The sequence below is a fragment of the Chelmon rostratus genome, chromosome 14 (assembly GCF_017976325.1).
Source record: "Chelmon rostratus isolate fCheRos1 chromosome 14, fCheRos1.pri, whole genome shotgun sequence".
NCBI lineage: Eukaryota > Metazoa > Chordata > Actinopteri > Chaetodontiformes > Chaetodontidae > Chelmon > Chelmon rostratus.
In genome coordinates, this window is record NC_055671.1 from 6,667,157 (window position 1) to 6,687,657 (window position 20,501).

The following is a 20,501-nucleotide window of genomic DNA, read 5'->3' on the forward strand; positions in this document are numbered from 1 at the left end:
CATTATCGGGCCTGTGATGACATCTTACATGATGTAACATTGTCACATGCCATCTTTGGGAGTCCTCGCAATAACTCCCTTCAAGTGTTGGAAATATTCACAAATTCATCATGAACATCATGTGAGTGAGTGTGAGTTGCCTCTTCTAACTTTCCATTGCGTTAGCCAAACTGTCACAGCAGTGTGGGTTTGCCATTGATTGTCAGTGGGTCTGAGCCATATTACATTGACTCAGGGAAAGCTGCCAGCGGCAATGAAGATACATGCAGCAAAATTACAATGAGGATGACAGATCTGGCACTTGGATACTTTACAAAGCTGTGGTTTGTATCATCTTGATATATTTCTTGGCGTTGAAAAATAGTTTCAGTCGTGAGTGGTTTAATATAACACCATGATGTCTTGTGATGTGTAATTGCCCATGTCACTCTATTGGAGTTCAATGTGTTTCTCAGTAACTCTGAGTTATTAGATTGGCCATCGCCCTGACATAATAGGGACATCCTGATCAATAACACTTTGTAGTTAACGTGCATACTGTAAGCAGCACAGTTTTGTGCCCCTCTGCCCTGCTCTCATGATGACACTCGTAGGTAGAATGGGATCTTTGTGATGAACTGGTGACATCTGGGGTGACTTTTATTTATTAGGTTTTAGAGTGCTTTAACTCTGCCTTTTCACAGGAATTTTATCACAAAGCAAACACTAATATATTCTGGGTAGCGAATCCTCTAAAAACTTAAGCAATACAAAAAGATAGTGGGTGACATCTGACACCCACCCACTACCATGCCTCAAGTTGTACAGGCTGACTTCAACAGCACAGTTTACCTCTGACATTCTTTCCTCTGCTCTTACTATGTTTGATGTTTCACACTGAAGGGAAGCCTGTTCAAGTCGAGGAATGAATGCTGGAAGCCAGTGTTTTGTTTTTTTTTTTGGCTTGTACAGTGACTCACATCCTAGACATTATGACATCTGTATAACATTATGTGCCCAGCGCATCTCCAAATAAAAATACGCACTGACATGTGTTCAGATACTCTGGAAAATCAAACTAAAAAAAAAAAAAAAAAAACCCTGAATGGCCTGTTAGGTTTATGGTTTGTGAGTTTGAGTGGTTTATTAACTAAGATGCCAAAATATTATTTTGTAGATTTGATGAAATATTTGGGATATCTTTAATCTTTTGTCCTTGAAGTTATGATGTACTTTACAATCTCCAGTAGAATAATCCACACAGCCGGGAAAACAGCGTATGTCGTTCCTTTACAGAAAGGTGGTGATAAAACGAATTTAAATAATTATTGCCCTATCTCCATCTTGTGTTGCCTGGCTAAATAATCAGATCAGGTCCTATCTCCCTGTGTTTCCTCTACGTACTCCCCATCAGTTTGGATCTCAGCCTATGCGTGGTACCATTTCTGCAACATTCCTGGTTTTAAATGGCATTACACTGCCCCAGGTGGCAAAATGTCTTATGCTGCTCTGTTTATAGACTTAACTAAAGCATTCAATGCTATTGACCATTTTTAAAATACATGCACAAGCCATCATATGTTTTGCTGGATAGGTAAAACACACTGGGTTGCCATAGATAGAGCTGTTTTTCTAATATCTATACAGATATACAGATGTACAAGCAAGTCCTCTAACATATCTTTCAGTGAGATCTTTCAGGGTGATTACTGATTTTTTCAGTCTCCTCATCAGCTCATATGTCACACGCATTTGTTGTGTGTTCCGCAAGGTTTGATTGTTGGTCCCATCTTGTTCAGCCTGTATATGCTCCCCCTTGGCCATGTTACTTATCAGATTGAGATTGTTGCCTACACATATTATGCAGATGACACCCAGCTTTATGTATCATTTAAACCTGATCTATACCTGCTCTACGACTATTAATGATTGGATGTCTGTTTTGGGGGGCAGGGGGTTTACAGTGGAATACAGACAAAGCAGAAAGTTTTAAACATCTAGTGGGGAAAATAAGACCATCTGCCAGAAGTGTTGGTGTTGTGTTTGATCAAAATCACATTTAGGAATTGTTTGGTCTTGTTTTTTGCAACTCAGAAAAAGCACCAAAATCATTAAAACATTGCCTAAAAGCATCATAGAGCAAATCATTCATGCTTTTATCTTTTCCCACTTGGATTATCGTAACTGCTTATTTTCTTGTTGAAACGAGTCTGCAATTGCTTGACTTCAGTTGGTTCAGAACGTGGCAGCCAGATGTTCGACAAACAGTACATGAAAAGAGCATATTACCCCATTCTGACACACTTACATTAGCTCCTGCATCGCAATTCTGTTCAAGATCCTCCTAATCTTATTTAAAGCCCTCCATTGCATGGCACCTTCTTAATTTATTACCCAATTCACTGCATCAAGATTCCTTTGATCTTTCAACCAATTGCCCTTAAATGTCCCATGCCCCACAACTAAACCAAGTCTAAAGGCTAAATAAATAGCATTTTTACTTGCTGTTTTCATGCTTTATACTAATGCATTTGATTATTAACTGTGAGGCACTCTGTAGCTGCTGTTTAAAAAAGGAAGTATGCACAGAACAGTATACAGTAGAGTTTAATACAGTTCAAAGTAGCTGCATGCAACAGCTGGCTCATCTGTCATTGGATGGCACGGGAGGATATATTGATGAGTGAGTGGGTTTCACATGTGTTTTAGGAGGATGCCTCCCAGAGAGAAAGTCATTGTGTTTCAATGAACACTCCTGCCTGTCTCATTCCTGTGGCTTCTATCAAATAGTAAGTACAAATGTCGGCACTTTGGTAGATTATAGACAGATATAAACTTCTCTGAACTTGTATTAGATACCCAGACCTTGTTTTATAATGAAATGTTTCATAGCATTGCTTGTAACTTTATAAAAGCAGTACAGTTATTATGTTTTCCATAATATACTGGAATAATAGTATGAATTAAAATAAGTCTTGACATGTTTCTATTTTTGTGGAGATGTAAATGTTTGTTTTTTTTTTTTAAAAAAAAAGCTAAGAGTCACGGCAGACTGAATTAGGTATTGTTATGCTTAAAGAAGGAAAATATTTCCCCAGGGATCAATATTGTGCCAGTTTCTGGGGGTGACTCTCTGCTGCAGCACCAGTAGATGGAAAAATAGACCTTTGCATCCTCATCAGGACCCCAGAGGTGTCTAAATTTGTGCATCTGACATGTGTGACCATCACGAAAAAGACCACCAACACGGAAAGGCTGCTAACTCAAAATCTCAACAAATGAAGCACCATCAACAAAATCAAGGCAATCGGCGTCACCGCAACCAGCAACATTTCCATCAGTCAGACGACAATGATAGCCATGAGTAAGTCTGGACATTTTCTTCCACTGTTACATGTCTGTTCTCATGTATGGAATCTGTGCTTAATTTTAAAAGAGCTCAGATATTCAAAAATGTGTTCATTTTTCTTTAGATTTTGCCTAAGAATTGTTAAAGTAGCAGAGACCTGTGTCCTTCTGAGTTCATTTGTTAGAGCATTTTGTATTTTCTCTGCTATTACCAAAAATAATGAAATAAAAATAATTCTCATTATCATTTTATATCACCAGCCTTGTACAGGGACGCAGTGTGTCTTTAACACCCATGTCTTCTTTTTAAAATAGCACCCATTCGACAGCAGAGGAAAGCATTTTCGGTGATCATCACCCCGACCGTCGACATGAGTGTGACGATGACAGGACTCATCATTCTCACCCTCGTCATTACCATCACAAGCAAAACCATCGGCATGTTTCTCTTTCAGAAACTCCCTTGAGTTCCTCAGCTGGTTCCTCTTCATTCTCCTCTTCCTCTTCTTCTTCCTCTTCCTCTGCATCTTCCTCCTCTTCCTCTTCCTCCTCCTCTTCCTTTTCTTCCTCTTCTTCCACGTCTTCCTCTAGCCTGTCCTCTGAGACCAGCAGTGAGTATTCAGATAGATATTCCCTCAAGAAGCCCCAGCATTCACAGTCCTGTACAGATATTTCTGGGAAACACAAGTACTTTGAAGAAGGAGACGACACAGCCCCTTTGATTGATAAAAGCGGCCATCTAAACAGGCTCCCTGCCAAACAGGAATGGGAGAAAGGCAAGTCCTCTCATAGTGGCACTACTCACGGCACCCTGAAGAACAAAAAGAGGATTAAAAGAGGCTCAGGAAATGATGGAAGTTTCCGCAAAGCCAAATCAATGGAGGCTCTCTCTAGACCCAAAGATAGAGAATGGCAGGGAAATGAAGATGAAAATGAACAAGAAAAGAGAAAAAGTGAAGCCAGGAAGAATTTAATGAAGGAAAAAATGAAGTTCTCTGCGTTCCTTAATGAAATCACGCGGCAGGTGCTCAGCCCGATGAGACTCACCACTCTTGGCGTTACCGATGCTCAAACACCCTGCGGTCTGGGGCAGGACTCTGTTAGAGCCAGCAAGGTTAACAGCAGCACTGAGAAACTCCGACAGCAGAGGAGTCGGCCTGCCACTGCAGACTCAACTAGCTCCAGCAAGTACTCCCATACCAGCAAGCGCCCTACTGGACATTCTCACTCTGAATCTTTCCACCACCATCATGGTCACCGCTCTGCACACTCACCCCATCACATGCATCACAAGCCCAAAAGCTGCACTGATGTCAGTTGTTTGAGAAGACGGCACTCATTGTCTCCTCAGCATCACTCACATTCGCCTTCTTATAAGCACCACCACCACCATCACCAAGGAGACAATCGCAGTTCTTGTCTTCACCATCACCATGGAGACTGCAACAGCCCAAGTCATCACCATAACCACAGAGACCACCACAGTCCTGTCTACCATCACGGAGGTCATCACAGAGACCACCACAACACATCCCATCACCATCACCATGGAGACCATCACCATGGCGGCCACCACCATTCATGTCACCACCCCCAAAGCAGCCACCCAAACACTGAATGCCACACTACATTACATCACCATGGACACCACAGCCAAACCAGTGACCGTAGAGATCACCAAAGCCCAGCCATTCATCATCACCATAGTGACCACCACAAACAAACACATCATCATCATCATCATCACCATAGTGACCACAACAACCCAACGCATCACCATCACCATAAAGACCACCACAGTGAACTGCATCACCATGAACATGGAGACCACCACAGTCAAGGCCATCAGCATCAACATGGAGACCACCACAGTGACTCTCATCACCATCACCATGGAGACCACCACAGCGAATCTCATCACCATCAACATGGAGACCACCACAGTGATTCTCATCACCATCACCACGGAGACCACCACAGTGATTCTCATCACCATCACCATGGAGACCACCACAGTCCAGACCATCACCATCACCATGGAGACCACCACAGTCCAGACCATCTCCATGAACATGGAGACCATCACAGTACAGGCCATCATCATCAATATGGAGACCACCACAATCCAGGCCATCACCATCACCATGGACACCACCACAGTACAGACCATCACCATCAACATGGAGATCACCACAATCCAGGACACCACCATCAGCATGGAGACCACCACAGTACAGACCATCACCATCAACATGGAGATCACCACAATCCAGGACACCACCATCAGCATGGAGACCACCACCGTCCAGGCCATCACCATGATCATGGAGACCACCACAGTACAGACCATCACCATGAACATGGATACCACCACAGTCCGGGCCATCACCATGAACATGGAGACCATCACAGTCCAGACCATCATCATCAACATGGAGACCATAGTTCAGGCCATCACCATCAACATGGAGACCACCACAGTCCAGACCATCACCATGAACATGGAGACCACCACAGTCCAGACCATCATCATCAACATAGCGACCACCATAGTTCAGGCCATCACCATCAACATGGAGACCACCACAGTCCAGACCATCACCATGAACATGGACATCACAACAGTCCGGGCCATCATCATCAACATGGAGACCCACACAGTCCAGGCCATCACCATCAGCATGGAGACCACCACAGTCCAGACCATCACCATGAACATGGACATCACAACAGTCCGGGCCATCATCATCAACATGGAGACCCACACAGTCCAGGCCACCATCATCAGCATGGAGACCACCACAGTCCAGACCACCATCATCAGCATGGAGACCACCACAGTCCAGACCACCATCATCAACATGGAAACCAACACAGTCCAGGCCATCACCATGAACATGCAGACCACCACAGTCCAGGCTATCACCATGAACATGGACACCACCACAGTCCAGGCCATCACTATCAACACGGAGAACACCAAAGGCCAGATCATCACCATCAACATGGAGACCACCACAGTCCAGACCATCACCATGAACATGGAGATCACCACAGTCCAGACCATCACCATGAACATGGAGATCATCACAGTCAAGGCCATCACCATCAAAAAGGAGATCACCAAAGTCCAAGCCACCACCATCAACATGGAGACCACCACAGTCCAGACCATCACCATGAACATGGAGACCAACACAGTCCAGACCACCACCATGAACATGGAGATTACTATAGTACATGCCATCACAAAAAACATCACTGTGAACCACATGACAATCAGCACCACTCCAGGAACAATGATGGTGACCATGATGACCTTGATGACCACAGCACTCATTTAAAGGGGCATTCTGCAGGCAGCCCACCTTCACACAGGAAGCTGGAGTCTCTTTCCAACAGGGCAGATTCACCCAGGAATACCAGCAGCCCCTCGAGCCAGGAAGAGGAGCAGACAAGCTTCACCACCTCCTCATTGCATAAAGTATGAAATATTCTTTCATGAAATCCCTTATTACACTACATCCATAAAGTAATTATTGGCAAGTCAATAGTTCCCTGTGTTTTACATGCTTGATTAACTGGTTATGTAATAATGTTCCGCTTATTTGATTGCCTATTGATTTGGACACCAGTGTGCATGTCACTGTAAACACTAGATGAGTCATTACAGAACAATAGATTAGTTACCCTGCACAAATTAATGGTCATCAAATTGACTTTCCAAACTGATGTGCTTTGTTCTTCTTTCATTTTTCAGCTCATTTTTTTTTCACTTTATTCTTTGGGTATCATTAATATTATTTCTGAACGTAATTTGTCTTGTCAAAGTAATTTTGTTTTCTTTAATACAGGAAAAGGCACATGAGCTGGGTCGAATCATGTAAGTGTGATGTCATTTTTTTGGTAAAAGAACAAGTTCAAATGACAACAATGCCCATGATGTAGATTAATTGGCAGCAATTTTTCTGGAGGTGATACTCATGGAAAGTGCTGACCTGTGTAAATTAACAGGCAGTGTCTAAAGTGAGAGTAATGAGAGTGATAAAAGAATGTGTTATTGAATAAATCTTCTTTTGTGTATCTATCCTGGTAGGATACTGCAGGAGCAGAACGTAGGACTGCATCAAACTCTGCTGAAGACAGCAGTGAGGATGGAGTGTTTAGGAGAGGAGTTCATGAGCAGCCAAAAGTTTTTGGAGGCAGAACTTCAGAGGACACGTATAGAGCTCAACAATCTCACAGAGGGCTTTAAGAGGTGAAGAACGCAGAGAAAACACGTTTTTTGCTTAACCCCCTCCAGTCACTATACATAATACACACACCACTGATGTAAGTCCGCTCCTAAAACATTAGGGAGCTGATGTGCATGTTTTGGTGTATGTATTTAGGTTGCATTGGGATAGGCAGTTTGGGCTTCCATGAGTCATACTTACTATGCAGAATTCATTTCTCAGTCAGTTAACCTGTTAAACATAGATTTAGGCTCATGCATTGTGTTTTTTTAATGTGCAGTTAGTCAGGACATGCAACACAGCGGTTGTGGATACTCGTGTTTGTAACACACAGAAAGCAACTGAGCAATTCCAGAGATCTGAAAGTGCAGTTAAAGGTGAACCAGGCTCAATCTGCCAGCCCTCATCTGTTGTCCTCAAAAATAAGCTTTGAAATGAGATGTGACCCCTGATTTAAGTATATGTCTCAAGTTTCAGATGTAAAATCATGCACATCATGCATAGCTATTGCATTTAATCTCATACGTGGAATATTGTATGTCTCCTGCTATGTATTGTCATATTGTTGAGTAACATCTCTCTCTCTCTCTTTCTTCTCTCTCTCTCTCTCTCTCTCTCTCAGGCTACATGACAACTGCTCCTCCACACAACAGACTAATAACCTGCTAAAGCAAAAGCTTCACTCAGTGGTGAGATTGTAGGCATTTACAAAAATGATTATAGAAACAGGTTTTGCAAAATGTAGGAGCCTTTTTTTTACTGAATTGAAGTTTACTGAGCAGTAAAAGTTTTTAAAACTCTTGGGAAGGGGTACCTCATCCCACTCATTGAAGGTTTACCTGTGATACCTGTGCCTCCTGTACTTTCTGTGTCAGGCTCTGAGTATGGAAGGAGAACGTGAGAGGCTGAACCAACGTATTACAGCACTGACGGAGAAGCTTGCTGATGCAAAATTTGCCAACAGTGTGGAGACATTCAATGTGAGATATTTACCTTAATATTCTGGTATTCCTTGTTGATATCTGTTAGCCACCATGGGCAACAATAGCCAGAACGAGAAATACAAATGAAATGCTGATAGGTTAAGCCTCTGTGAGACTAGTGCACATACAGCATTCAGCATCAGTAGTATTTTCTTTTGCTCACACAAATATGTCATCTTCATTCTTTAACTTTGCATCCTTTAATCAATAAACTGATCTGTCTGTAACCTCTGCTCACTGTAGATAACGTCACTGCTTCACAAAACAGATCTCCAGTTTCAGTCAACTGATGGCATTAATCAGATGGTTCTCCCCATCGCTCCCCCTCCGGCTCAGTTTATGGACAGCCATAACTATGGAAAGGCCAAAGCCGGTGGGCAGGAGCAGTCTCTAGGTTCAGTTCCAGAGGAGGAGGAATCTGACTGGTCGGAACTGGGAGAAGAGACGCCGCGATTTATACTGACAGGATCAAACAGAGGTCAAGCATGGAGACACCAGGAAAGAGATGTGGACAAAGACAGCGAGTCGGGGGGCGAGGAAATTGTCAGACGACACTCTCCACGGCCGCTGCAGATACCTCATCTCCAGTTCACCATTCACAATGAGAATCTGTCTGATGGCATGACAGGCGAGGGCGCACACAGGATCACCACAAGTCCAACCCTCGGCTCTGCCATCCTGATCCGATCGGCTAGCCTGGAGGAAATCCCGATGGCGCGACATCACATGCAGAAGGAGCTAAGAGGCACGGAGGCCATGATGGACCTCCACCACCAAGGTGAGGACGCCATCGAGGACTTAGATAATGAGATCATTCATCACTGGAAGGCAAACAACGACAGGGACGCGGCCCTTGGGAGGCCGATAGAAAACAGAATGACAGAAGCGGATAACAACCTGGCCAGCCTGCAGTCAGCCGAGCAGATGCTCAGCCACTTCATTCAGTCCAGTGAAGGAAAGGGCAGGGGTGAGGTGCACGGCTGGACAGGGGGGCTTCCAGACGAGGTGCTGAAAGGGGAGCGAACACAGCTGTGATAGAAACACGAGTGCATTGTTCACTGTGTCTGCAATCATGATTTACTTTGATTGCAGTTAAATGTTTACTTTGCACGGAATGTATAAACTCTCAGTCATCACTTATGACCCACAAGAAGTGTGTGACAGTGTATGCAGCTACAGAGAGCCTGTATTTTCTAATTTTCTTCCTATTTCACTGTGTTTCTGTGTAGCTGCCAGTCAATGATACACAGGTGAGGTCAGGACTGTTTCCGTCTCTCTCCTCTGTTCTCTGATTGTATCATGGATGTATGAAGGGCTGAAGGTCTGTGTATCTGTTTAAACACACACACACAAACACACACACACACACACATACACACACATACGCAGAGCAGAGAGGCGACAGCAGTCAGGGTGAAGCATGCTTCAGCTGTGTTCCCACAAATTCCAGAACTGACAAATCCTGCGAAGTATACCTTTAACTTGGAAAAGTGTCAGTGTCTCAGTGTTTCAGCCCCTCTCATTAACATGCAGTTTGAGGAGAGTTGACTTACAAGATTTACTTACGTTTGCCGTCTCCATTTAACATATTTCATTTCTGAAAGCATATTGGGCTCCCTCATTTGTTTCTCACTCAAAATCTTCTCTCAAATAGATAATTGCATTACATACATTCAACACAGTTTTTAACCTAAACTCAGAAATGAGATCAATACAACCAACGTTTGCTGAGTGGAATTGGAGGCAGATGAATATTATATATGTATTGAACATACAGTAAGCTTTTGTTTCTGTGCCGTGAACCTTCCTTGACGCATTAGATCTGGTCGTTTCTGGTAAAATGTAGCTGTGTATTTTATTGCATCAGTGCAGATATAGGCATTCTACTTTCCTGTTTTTTCACCTCTGCAGAATACAAAAAGTAATTATTCTGTTTATCTGTTTGCTTTTTTGCATGAAACATGTATTCATATAAACTGTACTTCTCGTGTAGATAGCCATAATTATGTGTTGTGGAATGCAATGTTTAATGCCAAATACTGCGTTAAGCACCATCTACAAACATCAGTTTTCCTCTTAATTGGTCTTAGTAGACATATATTACATAACATAATGTAAACTTAAAAATGCAGTTATGAAATAGCTTTTAATATGTGTATATGCAAAAGTGTGTCCAGCCTTTTTAACCTGCCAAGAGAAATGCTTGTAGCTGAACAAACTTCTCAAGCTTGTGTGAAAGTCATCCATGTAACTCTGTTCATGTAACTCGAATAAATTATAATGAGGAATAATTTCAACTGTCTGCATTTCTTTCATTTCTGATCAACTTTCCTTGAATGGGAATATGCATAGATAAAGACGGACCTGCTCGATAGTTTAGTTACATAGGAAACATTCTGGAAAGTTGAGGGCACAATGAGTAGGATAGGAAAAACAATGGGTAAACTCATACAAATAGTCCCTCTGTCTGGTGGTGTCTTTATCTGCACAGACCCTTCCCTCTGCCCATATTCTTTTATTTTGCTGTGTTTGGGCAGTGGGTGTGTCACCAATAGCCAGCCAATAAGAGCGTGCAGGGTGTGAGGGCGGGACTAAAAATGCAACAACAGGTGCCAGATCATTAACCTATTTAGGAGTAAACTACAGTGTTGTTGAGCCATTCTGCCTTTAAAGGGACAGTTCACCCCAATATCAAACATACATTTTTTTTCCTCTTACCTGTAATGCTATTTATCTATCTCGATTGTTTTGGTGTGAGCTGCAGATATTGGAGCTTTGTGTTGAAAACATCAACAGCCATTTTTCTTTCCAGACATCATTACTCAAAATAATCCACAGACCTTGTTGTGACCAGTTTCGTGTTGGAACCATTTTCTCTCTATTTAAACACCACCCAGCAACCATTTCACTGAGCAGAGGGAAGCATACATCTACTTTCCTAACCTTACTCTGACATTGGCAGCTTGTGGATATTAGCTTACAGCTTATTAGCTCACAAATACTGCTAGCCAACATTACAGTGCAACCTAGGAGGACGCCATTAGTGTTTATATCCCATGCTGCCCTGAGCACCAGCTTCCAGCCCATGAGAGGATGCACACTTTTCTAGTCACGTCAGCTGCGTTTATATACTGCAACCTGTCATCAAAATACATGCCTCACAAAACACAGGCAAGTCTAGCTCAGCAAAGTACTGCATCTCCTCCTCTTTCTAACAATGTCCCTTGTCAGTCTCTCTGTCATTCATCTTGAAGGGACAGCTCACCCCAAAATCAAAAATGCATTTAGTCTTGGTGTTCTCCTGGATTGAGATCTAAGCTTCCAGTCCCACTTCAGCAAGGTCACAAAGACTTCACCTTCGAAACTTAGTTCAAGTACAACCATTAAGAAATGTCAAAGATGCTAAAAAACGCATGTCTATATTTCAAGCCGACTTGAATTCTTTAACACACAATCTATTGGCCTCTCAAAAAAAAAAAAAAAAAAAAAAAACACTGAGAGGCTTCAGCTCATTCAAAACTCTGCAGCTTGGCTATTAACCGGAACCAAGAGGAGACAGCACATTAGTCCAGTTTTAGCTGCTCTGCATTGGCTTCAAATGCTAAGGGCTGGATCTTGGCCAGGATTCAGAGCAGCAGTGCAGCTCTAAAGCGATCACAAGAGTTGGCAACTCTTCTTTGCATGTGTTTTATGGAATTGGACAATCGACAGGAACACATCAATGCAATTATAATTCAAATATAGTCATGCACTGATCACTAATTATTAAAAACAAAAACTACTCCCCTGTGACAAATAGTATATATTTTGCACACTTAAAGTACATTTTTAGCCATGTTAGCACTGTGTCAGTTTGACACTTGATATCCAGTCGGTCAGTGGGTTTGGGCCATCACTTTGATCCAGATTGAAATTTCACAACAATTAGGGTGAATTGTAATAACTTGATGATAATCCTATGGCATCATCACCTCCATCATCAGTTCAAAGTTTGAAGTTGTTGTTCGACCCAATACTGTAGGCTGCAAGACTAACGGCATTTCCATCAGCTCCAGGTGTATTTTGTGTTAATTCGCACGCTTGGAAATATAACTGCATGTTAATATGGCAAACTAAGATGGTAAACATGGTACCCATCATATCTGCTTAACATCAGCATGTTAGTACTGTCACTGCAAGCATGTTTGCATAATAAAGTCAGCATTTGCACAGCTCTGCCTTAGCGCAGCCTCATGGGGCTGCCAGCATGGCTGTAGATACACGGTGCAACTAATTCGAAATTCATTTAGTCATCAGTTTGCAGGGTTGTATGAAAAATCCTAGTTGTAGTCCCTTTATGCTATTCCAAAAAAAGGTTTTATGATGGAGAGCAGAGGAGAAATTGAGGAGTCTCACACTCTGAGGACAGAAGCTGCTCTGTAGTCTGCTGATATGGCAGCAGACACTGATACAGCAGAGTTAATGGGCTGATGCTCAGTAGACAGGTCACAGTGACGTTCTGGGCAGTTTTAATCACCCACTGCGGAGCCCTCGTGTCCTGGGTTGTGCACATCCCACGCTAAATCATGGCGTTTCCCGTCTGGATGCTTTCATAAAAGCATCCAGACGGGCATCATAAAAGCTGACAAGAACTTGGCACAGGGATTTCGCCTTCTTAAGTTTCTTTAAGAAATAGTGATTGAGCTTTCTTTACCAGATGTGAGATCACCATGGCAGGTTTTCTGTGATGCTGAACCCCGGGAACCTAAAGCTGTTCACCCTCTCCACCTCAGCTCTACCGATGTAGAAGGCAGTGTGTGACTTTACCTCCTCTTTTCGAAAATCAAAAACCTGCTTCTTGGTTTTGTCAATACTGAGCAGCAGATTGATCCCTGTGTGCCACTCTGCATGATTTCCTCCCGATATGAGCTCTCATTGTTTGAAACCTGGTCGATGATTGTGGTGCTGTTTGCAAAATACACCACAGAGTTCTCTCCATGTCTTGTACAGGACATGGACTATGGATCTCCCAGCTGGCCTCAGAATACGATGGAGGCTAAAGGAAGCTGCCCTGCTGTGACCCTGACCTGGATAAGCAGGAAGAATATGAAATGATGGATCCTGTGTACATGGTTGTGGTTTGTTTTAAGACAAAGTACAACCAGTTTCAGGAGAGCAGCAGGAGCCTTTTCCTGCTATCTGCAGGTAGAGTAACTTTATGATCAGCACATGGACAAAATTAGATTTATCCCTCTGAGCTCCTCATGGGTTTTTTTTACTTTCAACACTTCCTTTTAAATTCACACATAATTATGGAAAGTAGAAATGGGAAATAAATACAATGTTTAAAAATAAAGTATTCTAATCAAATATTTTTTATACATATATCTGAATATTGTATATAACTAAGTTTTGTCTCAAGTTTATTTTAATCTCAAGTCGAAGTTTATCTGTGCATTTGAAGTTGTGTCGTGAGCATAAGTGTTACACAGTTAATGCCTCATAACATTATCCATCTCCCTGTCAGGTTCAATTTTTGTCATCCACGTCCCTCTGTATGAGCGACGGGTGCTGAGCAGACAAAGGCCTGGATTCAGAGACCGGTTTAATAGGATAGGTAGGAATTAATAGTAAGACGCTCCCAGCATCCAAGTTTGCCAAATCCAGTGTGCCAAATCCACTGTGTGGCACACTGGACGGTGCATAGTGGTCACCGGAGATACCTGGACTTTTTTCAGCACTTTTTGGGGAGACCAATAAGGTGAACTTTGACGCAGCACTTGAGATGTGACTATCAAAAACTTTATTCTCCGAGGATTTTGCATTCATTTTGCAATCTCACCTCTCCTTCCTCCTCGCAGACAAAGCACAGCATCGTCCCTCGTTGCCTCGGCGTCCTCCTTCCCCTATTCCCCCGGTAAGACTCTGACTCCCTCGCTGCAACCATGGTGGTGATGAAGATGAAGTTCCCCTTTGAGAAAAGGGTGAAGCTAGCCCAGGGACTGTGGCTCCTCTCCTGGAGTGCCACGGTGGCCGGAGCTATGACCTTCAGCCTGGGGTGCATCCTAAAGACAGAGCTGCGCAGGAGGGCAGAGGTACCTTACAAGTTTTACATGTTGGGACACTGAAGCTTCATAATTGCAAAGCTTGTTTTTACTTGTTTTGTTTATTTTTAACATTTAACCTACCAACAAATTGCAACAATCAATAGTATAATTACTTGCAAAAGTTGATGGTATCACATGATTGTGTTTCTCAGTGTAACTATACAATGTCTAAGTGTGGTCATGCCAGGAAGAAAATCAATAGGCCTAGTTGCCTTTGGTCTGAGTATACTTACACACACACTGTAAATAGAGTATGTACACGGAGGGACAGCGTATTTGGAAGTTGTAAGGTGATGCAGTTGATTGCACACTGATGTACTGATTTGCACGAATAACAGCAACACCTGACAGATGCCATCTGTGCTTGTCTTAGTCAAACTGTTGGCACAATCTTTTTTTTAATATCTTTCAAATTTTGGGGGGCGTTTCAGCCTTAATTAGACAGAAGAGTCACAGAAAGACAGGAAGAGGGGGAGAGGGAGGGGAGGACACGCAGCAGGGGGCGCCCCAACTGTTGGCATAATCTGATCAAGAAAAAACATGACAATGGGACAAAGTGTCTTGAAAGGATAAATAAACTCTGACACCATCAAAGAAACGTCCCTGTTAACTAGAGACCGGCAAAGAGGTTGATACGCCTGTGACCCACTTTGAATCCTGACTCATCATTTCATAAACCAGGCTCTGTCACTCTTAATCACTCTAATCCTCGTTGTGATCATCACAACTTTGCATTATCAATAAACCTGCATAGGTTTTGTTTTGAGCTAATTTTGAATGTATTTTATTCCCACATTTAAACGGTTTTCACAATTTAATTTGCAGCATCAAAAACATCAACTTTGCAGAACTATGTTACAGCTACTATTGTGTTATTGACACTATTTCTACTACTACCAGGTATTTTTGAAAGGGCCGAAATATTTATTTTCAAGAATCTGGTGACAAAGAACCCTTGCTGACCTGTTCTGTTGGCTGTAAAAAGTGTAAATGGGCACGTACATATCATGAATGGTAACAGAAAAAAGAAAGTCAAAGACATAAGATAAGTAAACAACTTGCAGTATCTGCTTACAAAATGCCATCAGGAAAATTAGTGTATGTGTGAATTGAATTTCCAGACTTCTGGCTTGTGCTAAGACCCTCTGCATAAACCAGAGTAATGTGCACTTTACCAAACACTCATGCACACAATGCACCCTATAGCCTCACTGTGCAATACTACATTTAATAGGGAACAGATCATAACGGTGTTTTCATATCATTGAGTCAATGTACTTGTTTCTCATGAAAGAAACATGTTTTTGAACAGTGTGAGTGTGGATCTTACTGGCAAAATTTGCACTGACTGACTGAATAACATAACATGGCCCTCCTCAGCAGCTGTAGTTACTGTAGGTGCCCTTGAGTAACATGGTTGAGCCTCAATGGTTTCAAGTGAGCAGCTCAGTAGACTGATTTAACTGAGACGCTCTTAAGTCTGAATTATGGTGTGACTGACTGTAATGCAGATGATTAAAATCATTTAACAAGCATTTAGGCAAGGCAAGGCAAGGCAGTTTTATCTATAAAGCATATTTCAGCCACAGAGGTAGAATCAAGGTGCTGTACAGTGACGTTAAAACAACACCATATGAAGTTAGAACAGCTCAATTCAAAGTTAAAAGCAAAGCAAAATAACATTAAAAAATAGACAAAAGAATAAAAGAGCACAACTAAATGAAAAAAGTAATAATAATAATAACATATTATAAGGACTTTGGTTGCTTCAGAATAATAACACACTTCACACACAATAAAACACACAGCTCCCCAGTGATCTACGAGATCTCACAGGGTCATGTTGCTCAGGCATATGAGTTGTATATTTAGGGCCAGCTCCTCTAGAGATTTTTATAAACAAGTATAGTAAGTAAATGAGTAAAGAGAGATATTCAGGAGATGCCCCCAGTATAAATAAAGGCTGAACTCTTGAATCTTTAAATGCTTTGAATGACCAACACGCACAGTGAGGTCAAGCATTGCTCAAACCTACTGACCTGAACTTTGAACTCAAGACTTTAAAGTCAGGCTGAATCAGGCTGCAACCCGGTCTGGATATTTTTCTAATTATCAGCAACAGAGAGTTTCAGTTGGAAAAACATGCTGTTTATTTACTGGTAGAATGTATATTGATTATATTATTGTACGACTTACTTACAGGTCATGGATAACTCAGACATCCATATTGTGCCCAATACCCTCATGATTGTCGGTCTGGCCTCCTTGGGTATCAACTACTTTGCGTCAAAGATCTGTCAGGATGCTCTGGATGCCGGGCGATTTCCTCGCTGGAAGAACTTCTTGAAGCCCTATTTCGCCGTCTCTTGTTTCTTCACCGTCCTCATGTTGCTCACCGTCATCATGAGCTATGCAATGAAGGGCAGTCTGGAGTCTTCTCTGAAGGTTGGCCTGAGGAACGGCATCCGCTTCTACAAGGACACGGACACCCCAGGCCGCTGCTTCCAGAAGCAGAACATCGATCGCTTGCAGATGGAGTTTCAGTGCTGTGGAAACAATGACTTCAGGGACTGGTTTGAGGTCCAGTGGATCAGCAACCGCTACCTTGATTTCAGCTCCAAGGAAGTCAAAGAGTAAGTTGACATCTGATTACAGTGCAGATAAACACTCTATACACTGCTATACCGTTGCATGCTAGTAATCTCAAACGTGTTTCACTTGTTTCCTCAGCCGCATCAAGAGCAACGTGGATGGCCGCTACTTGGTGGATGGAGTCCCATTCAGTTGCTGCAACCCCAGCTCTCCCCGGCCGTGCATCCAGTATCAGCTCACCAACAACTCGGCTCATTATAACTATGAATACCAAACCGAGGAGCTCAACATCTACCTCCAAGGCTGCAGGGAGGCCCTGGTCCACTACTACATGGGCCTGATGAACACCATTGGGGCTGGAGTGCTGTCTGTCTTCCTCTTACAGGTAGAGTCATTAGAAAATTACGTAGAATAATTACAGCAATTTCAGGCAGTTGGAGGTGTTAAGGTGAGCTTTTAATTTGGAGGATAGTCAAAGCACAACATTGGCTTTTTAGGAAGTGGTGAAACTGCCAAGGTGTTATAAAACAACACTAAATATTTTGTCATATCTTTCTAAACACGTGGAACACTGTGCCACAATATCCCACCACTCTGTGGCTCGCACAGGCTTGATGCAAACTTAAAAACGCAATTCTTGCTGTTGTATACTTTAACGAGAACATTAACGAGTAGATGTGCACAGTTTTTGCAGGATCCATCAATCGCCGCTTCTGTTCTGTTCTGCAGTCTATGTGGATCCTTGATGATGCTCTCCAGTAGAATCTGCTCTAAATCTAACTTTTCCCTCCATCCAAGGGCTCTGTACTGGTGAGCCTGCGCTTCCTGCAGACCTCCATGGAGGCGGTGGCAGGGAAGGAGAACACAGAGATTGAGACAGAAGGGTACTTGCTGGAGAAAGGGGTGAAAGAGACCATCAAGGAGTACCTCGACCCCGTGCTGAAGTTCCTCCTGCTTACAAACCAGGTGGAAGAGGGCACCCCAGCTCCTGCCCCAGCTACCGCGTAAACCACAAACGATGTACACACATGCAAATGTTTTTTACACAGAGATGGCAACTAATGAATAAACAGAATGTTAATAACACATTTCTATGAATTTCACAGATTTAGGGATAGTATTTTTTATTATGTGTACCATGATGACCATCATGGATAAGTAAATGTATTCTATCTTACTTTACTTTCACATTCCAATCCCATCTTCTCCCTGTCAGTGAAAGGAATAGGATTATGAAGACTGATTAATCGATGTCAGTAATACAGTGAAAGCCATCAAGTGTGTCCTCTGTTCTGACATCTTTGTTAAAGCTTTTAATCCCGTTTGTTAATACTCAACCTGCTGCCCTTGCAGTTAGACACCTGCGTCAGGTGGATGCAGAGTGAACTATGCCAAGGCTTTGTTTGCTTCTAAAAAGTACAGACAAAATGAAAATAATGAGACATAACTTTTCAAATGCAGACAAAGTGTGAAGAGTTCTTTACCCAAGTCCCTGACCAGTTCATTAAACCTGAAAGAGGATTATTCTACACTCTCTTCATTTCCAGAAACAAACAATTGGTTCATCTTTGGGATCTATTTGTAATGTCAACCCATGTGAATAGCTCTATTAAAGATCCTTTTAAAAACACCACACAGCCCTGACTGATTTTCTTTGGTTAGGTTTTCTGACTCAAAACCAAGAACGCCCCTATGTCGACCAGAACTGAACAAATTTGGGTTGAGAAGCACAAAAGTATTTCACAAGCTCCAATCTGTACGTACAAATAAAACAATAATAATAGTGGTAAGTATCTTGAGTCTCTGGTTTGTAACTATATGCTGTTATTCAGGGTGTACTGTTTATGCTCACCACTAGATGTCCAACATTTCCATCATAAGATCTGGGTCTACTGTATGTTGTACAGTGTAAGTCTTATTTCTGTTTAGTGTTGTTATTCAGGGTGTACTGTTAATGCTCACCACTAGATGTCCAACATTTCCATCATATGATCTGGGTCTACTGTATGTTGTACAGTGTAAGTCTTATTTCGGTTTAGTGTGTCAGCTTTGTTTATTATGTAATATGTGCATATGGTGGCAGGTTATAAACCTGTTGATTGATATATAGCAACAAATTGAGCAAAGTCAAACCCACTGTGAGTTAGAGCGAAGGCCGCAGGAATGAGTTTCCTCCACATACAAACTGAGGCAACTTTTCAACCTATGATACAGTCCTGGTCTCAGTCCATTGAACACACTAAAATAGTCCCATTTTTATAACTTCTAATTTTGAACTTTCAAAGTAAAAAGAAAAACAAACAAACTACATCGACAGATGCACAGATCTGGACAGATATCAGTCTTCTATCACTCTTCTTTAAGCTTATTCACTCCAGAAGCTTGTTTTGTTAGGAATCGTGCGTTGGACAACAACATCTGCCCATCCAGATGTAGCAGAATCTTCTGCAGGACTTCAAAGGTGCATTTGAGCTGTGGTGGGTAGGTCAGGTTTAAAACAGTATATCAGTCCAAATAACAGAGCACAAGCAATCCCTACATCCCCAAACCACTGAGGACCTCCACACCTTGGATCAAGACGTCCTCTGGGTCATCTCCAAGCTCTCAAGCTTCTGCACGACATACACTCCCATCACAGTTTGCTCCATGGAACTATGGGCCTCAGTGTCTGTGTTCTGTGGAGTAGAATTTGACAATAAATATATTTTTTGAGTCCAGAGGCAAGACAAAGTTAATATGCTGATTGCTAAACTTTGATGAAGAAAATAAGTATGGATTAATTCCTACAGTTACAGGATATGTACAGAAGTGGTGAACATGTGAATACATTACAAACATAGCACAAAGTGAAAATTTGGTTGGACATCCCAGTGAGAACTGAAAACATTTACTGGAGAACTGTGGAAAGAAGTTAACACAGAGACAAACAATCACTATAAAGAGCTGCAGACTTTAGCTGCTCCGAGTGAAGAAGGATCAGTCAACCACATCAGTAAGACTGCATGAAACTGGCCTGCCATTACGTCAGAACCGTGTCAAAGCCTGCAGTTTCCTAGAAGAACTGGGTGGGCTGGCTTAGATGTTGGACAGCTTTTTCTTTATGTATAGTTTGCATCTCTGTGGGACCTTAATTGATCAAAATTTGTATTGTATTATTTGAGATATAATGTACCGGGTGTGTAGCTACACCCTATGCCATAACAAAGTTGAGCTAGTGTTAACTGTGAGAAAAAAAATATCTACAAAATGAATGTCCTTGTAGAGAGGAGCAAATCAAA

General features: G+C 42.2%; 1 protein-coding gene and 1 long non-coding RNA gene across 2 annotated transcripts; both read left to right on the forward strand.

The window, feature by feature from the left end:
- The first annotated feature begins 8,197 nt into the window (after positions 1 to 8,197).
- Positions 8,198 to 8,876, forward strand: LOC121617856. Its single transcript, XR_006007415.1, has 3 exons — positions 8,198 to 8,251; positions 8,438 to 8,542; positions 8,789 to 8,876. It is a non-coding gene; the product is annotated as an uncharacterized LOC121617856 (long non-coding RNA).
- A 5,272-nt stretch (positions 8,877 to 14,148) lies between these two features.
- Positions 14,149 to 18,894, forward strand: rom1a (retinal outer segment membrane protein 1a). The gene is made up of 5 exons (XM_041952569.1): positions 14,149 to 14,285; positions 14,386 to 14,619; positions 16,834 to 17,264; positions 17,362 to 17,608; positions 18,022 to 18,894. The coding sequence occupies exons 2-5, from the start codon at positions 14,470 to 14,472 to the stop codon at positions 18,229 to 18,231; spliced, it is 1,038 nt and encodes a 345-aa protein (XP_041808503.1). The 5' UTR covers positions 14,149 to 14,285; positions 14,386 to 14,469; the 3' UTR covers positions 18,232 to 18,894.
- The last annotated feature ends 1,607 nt before the right edge of the window (positions 18,895 to 20,501 follow it).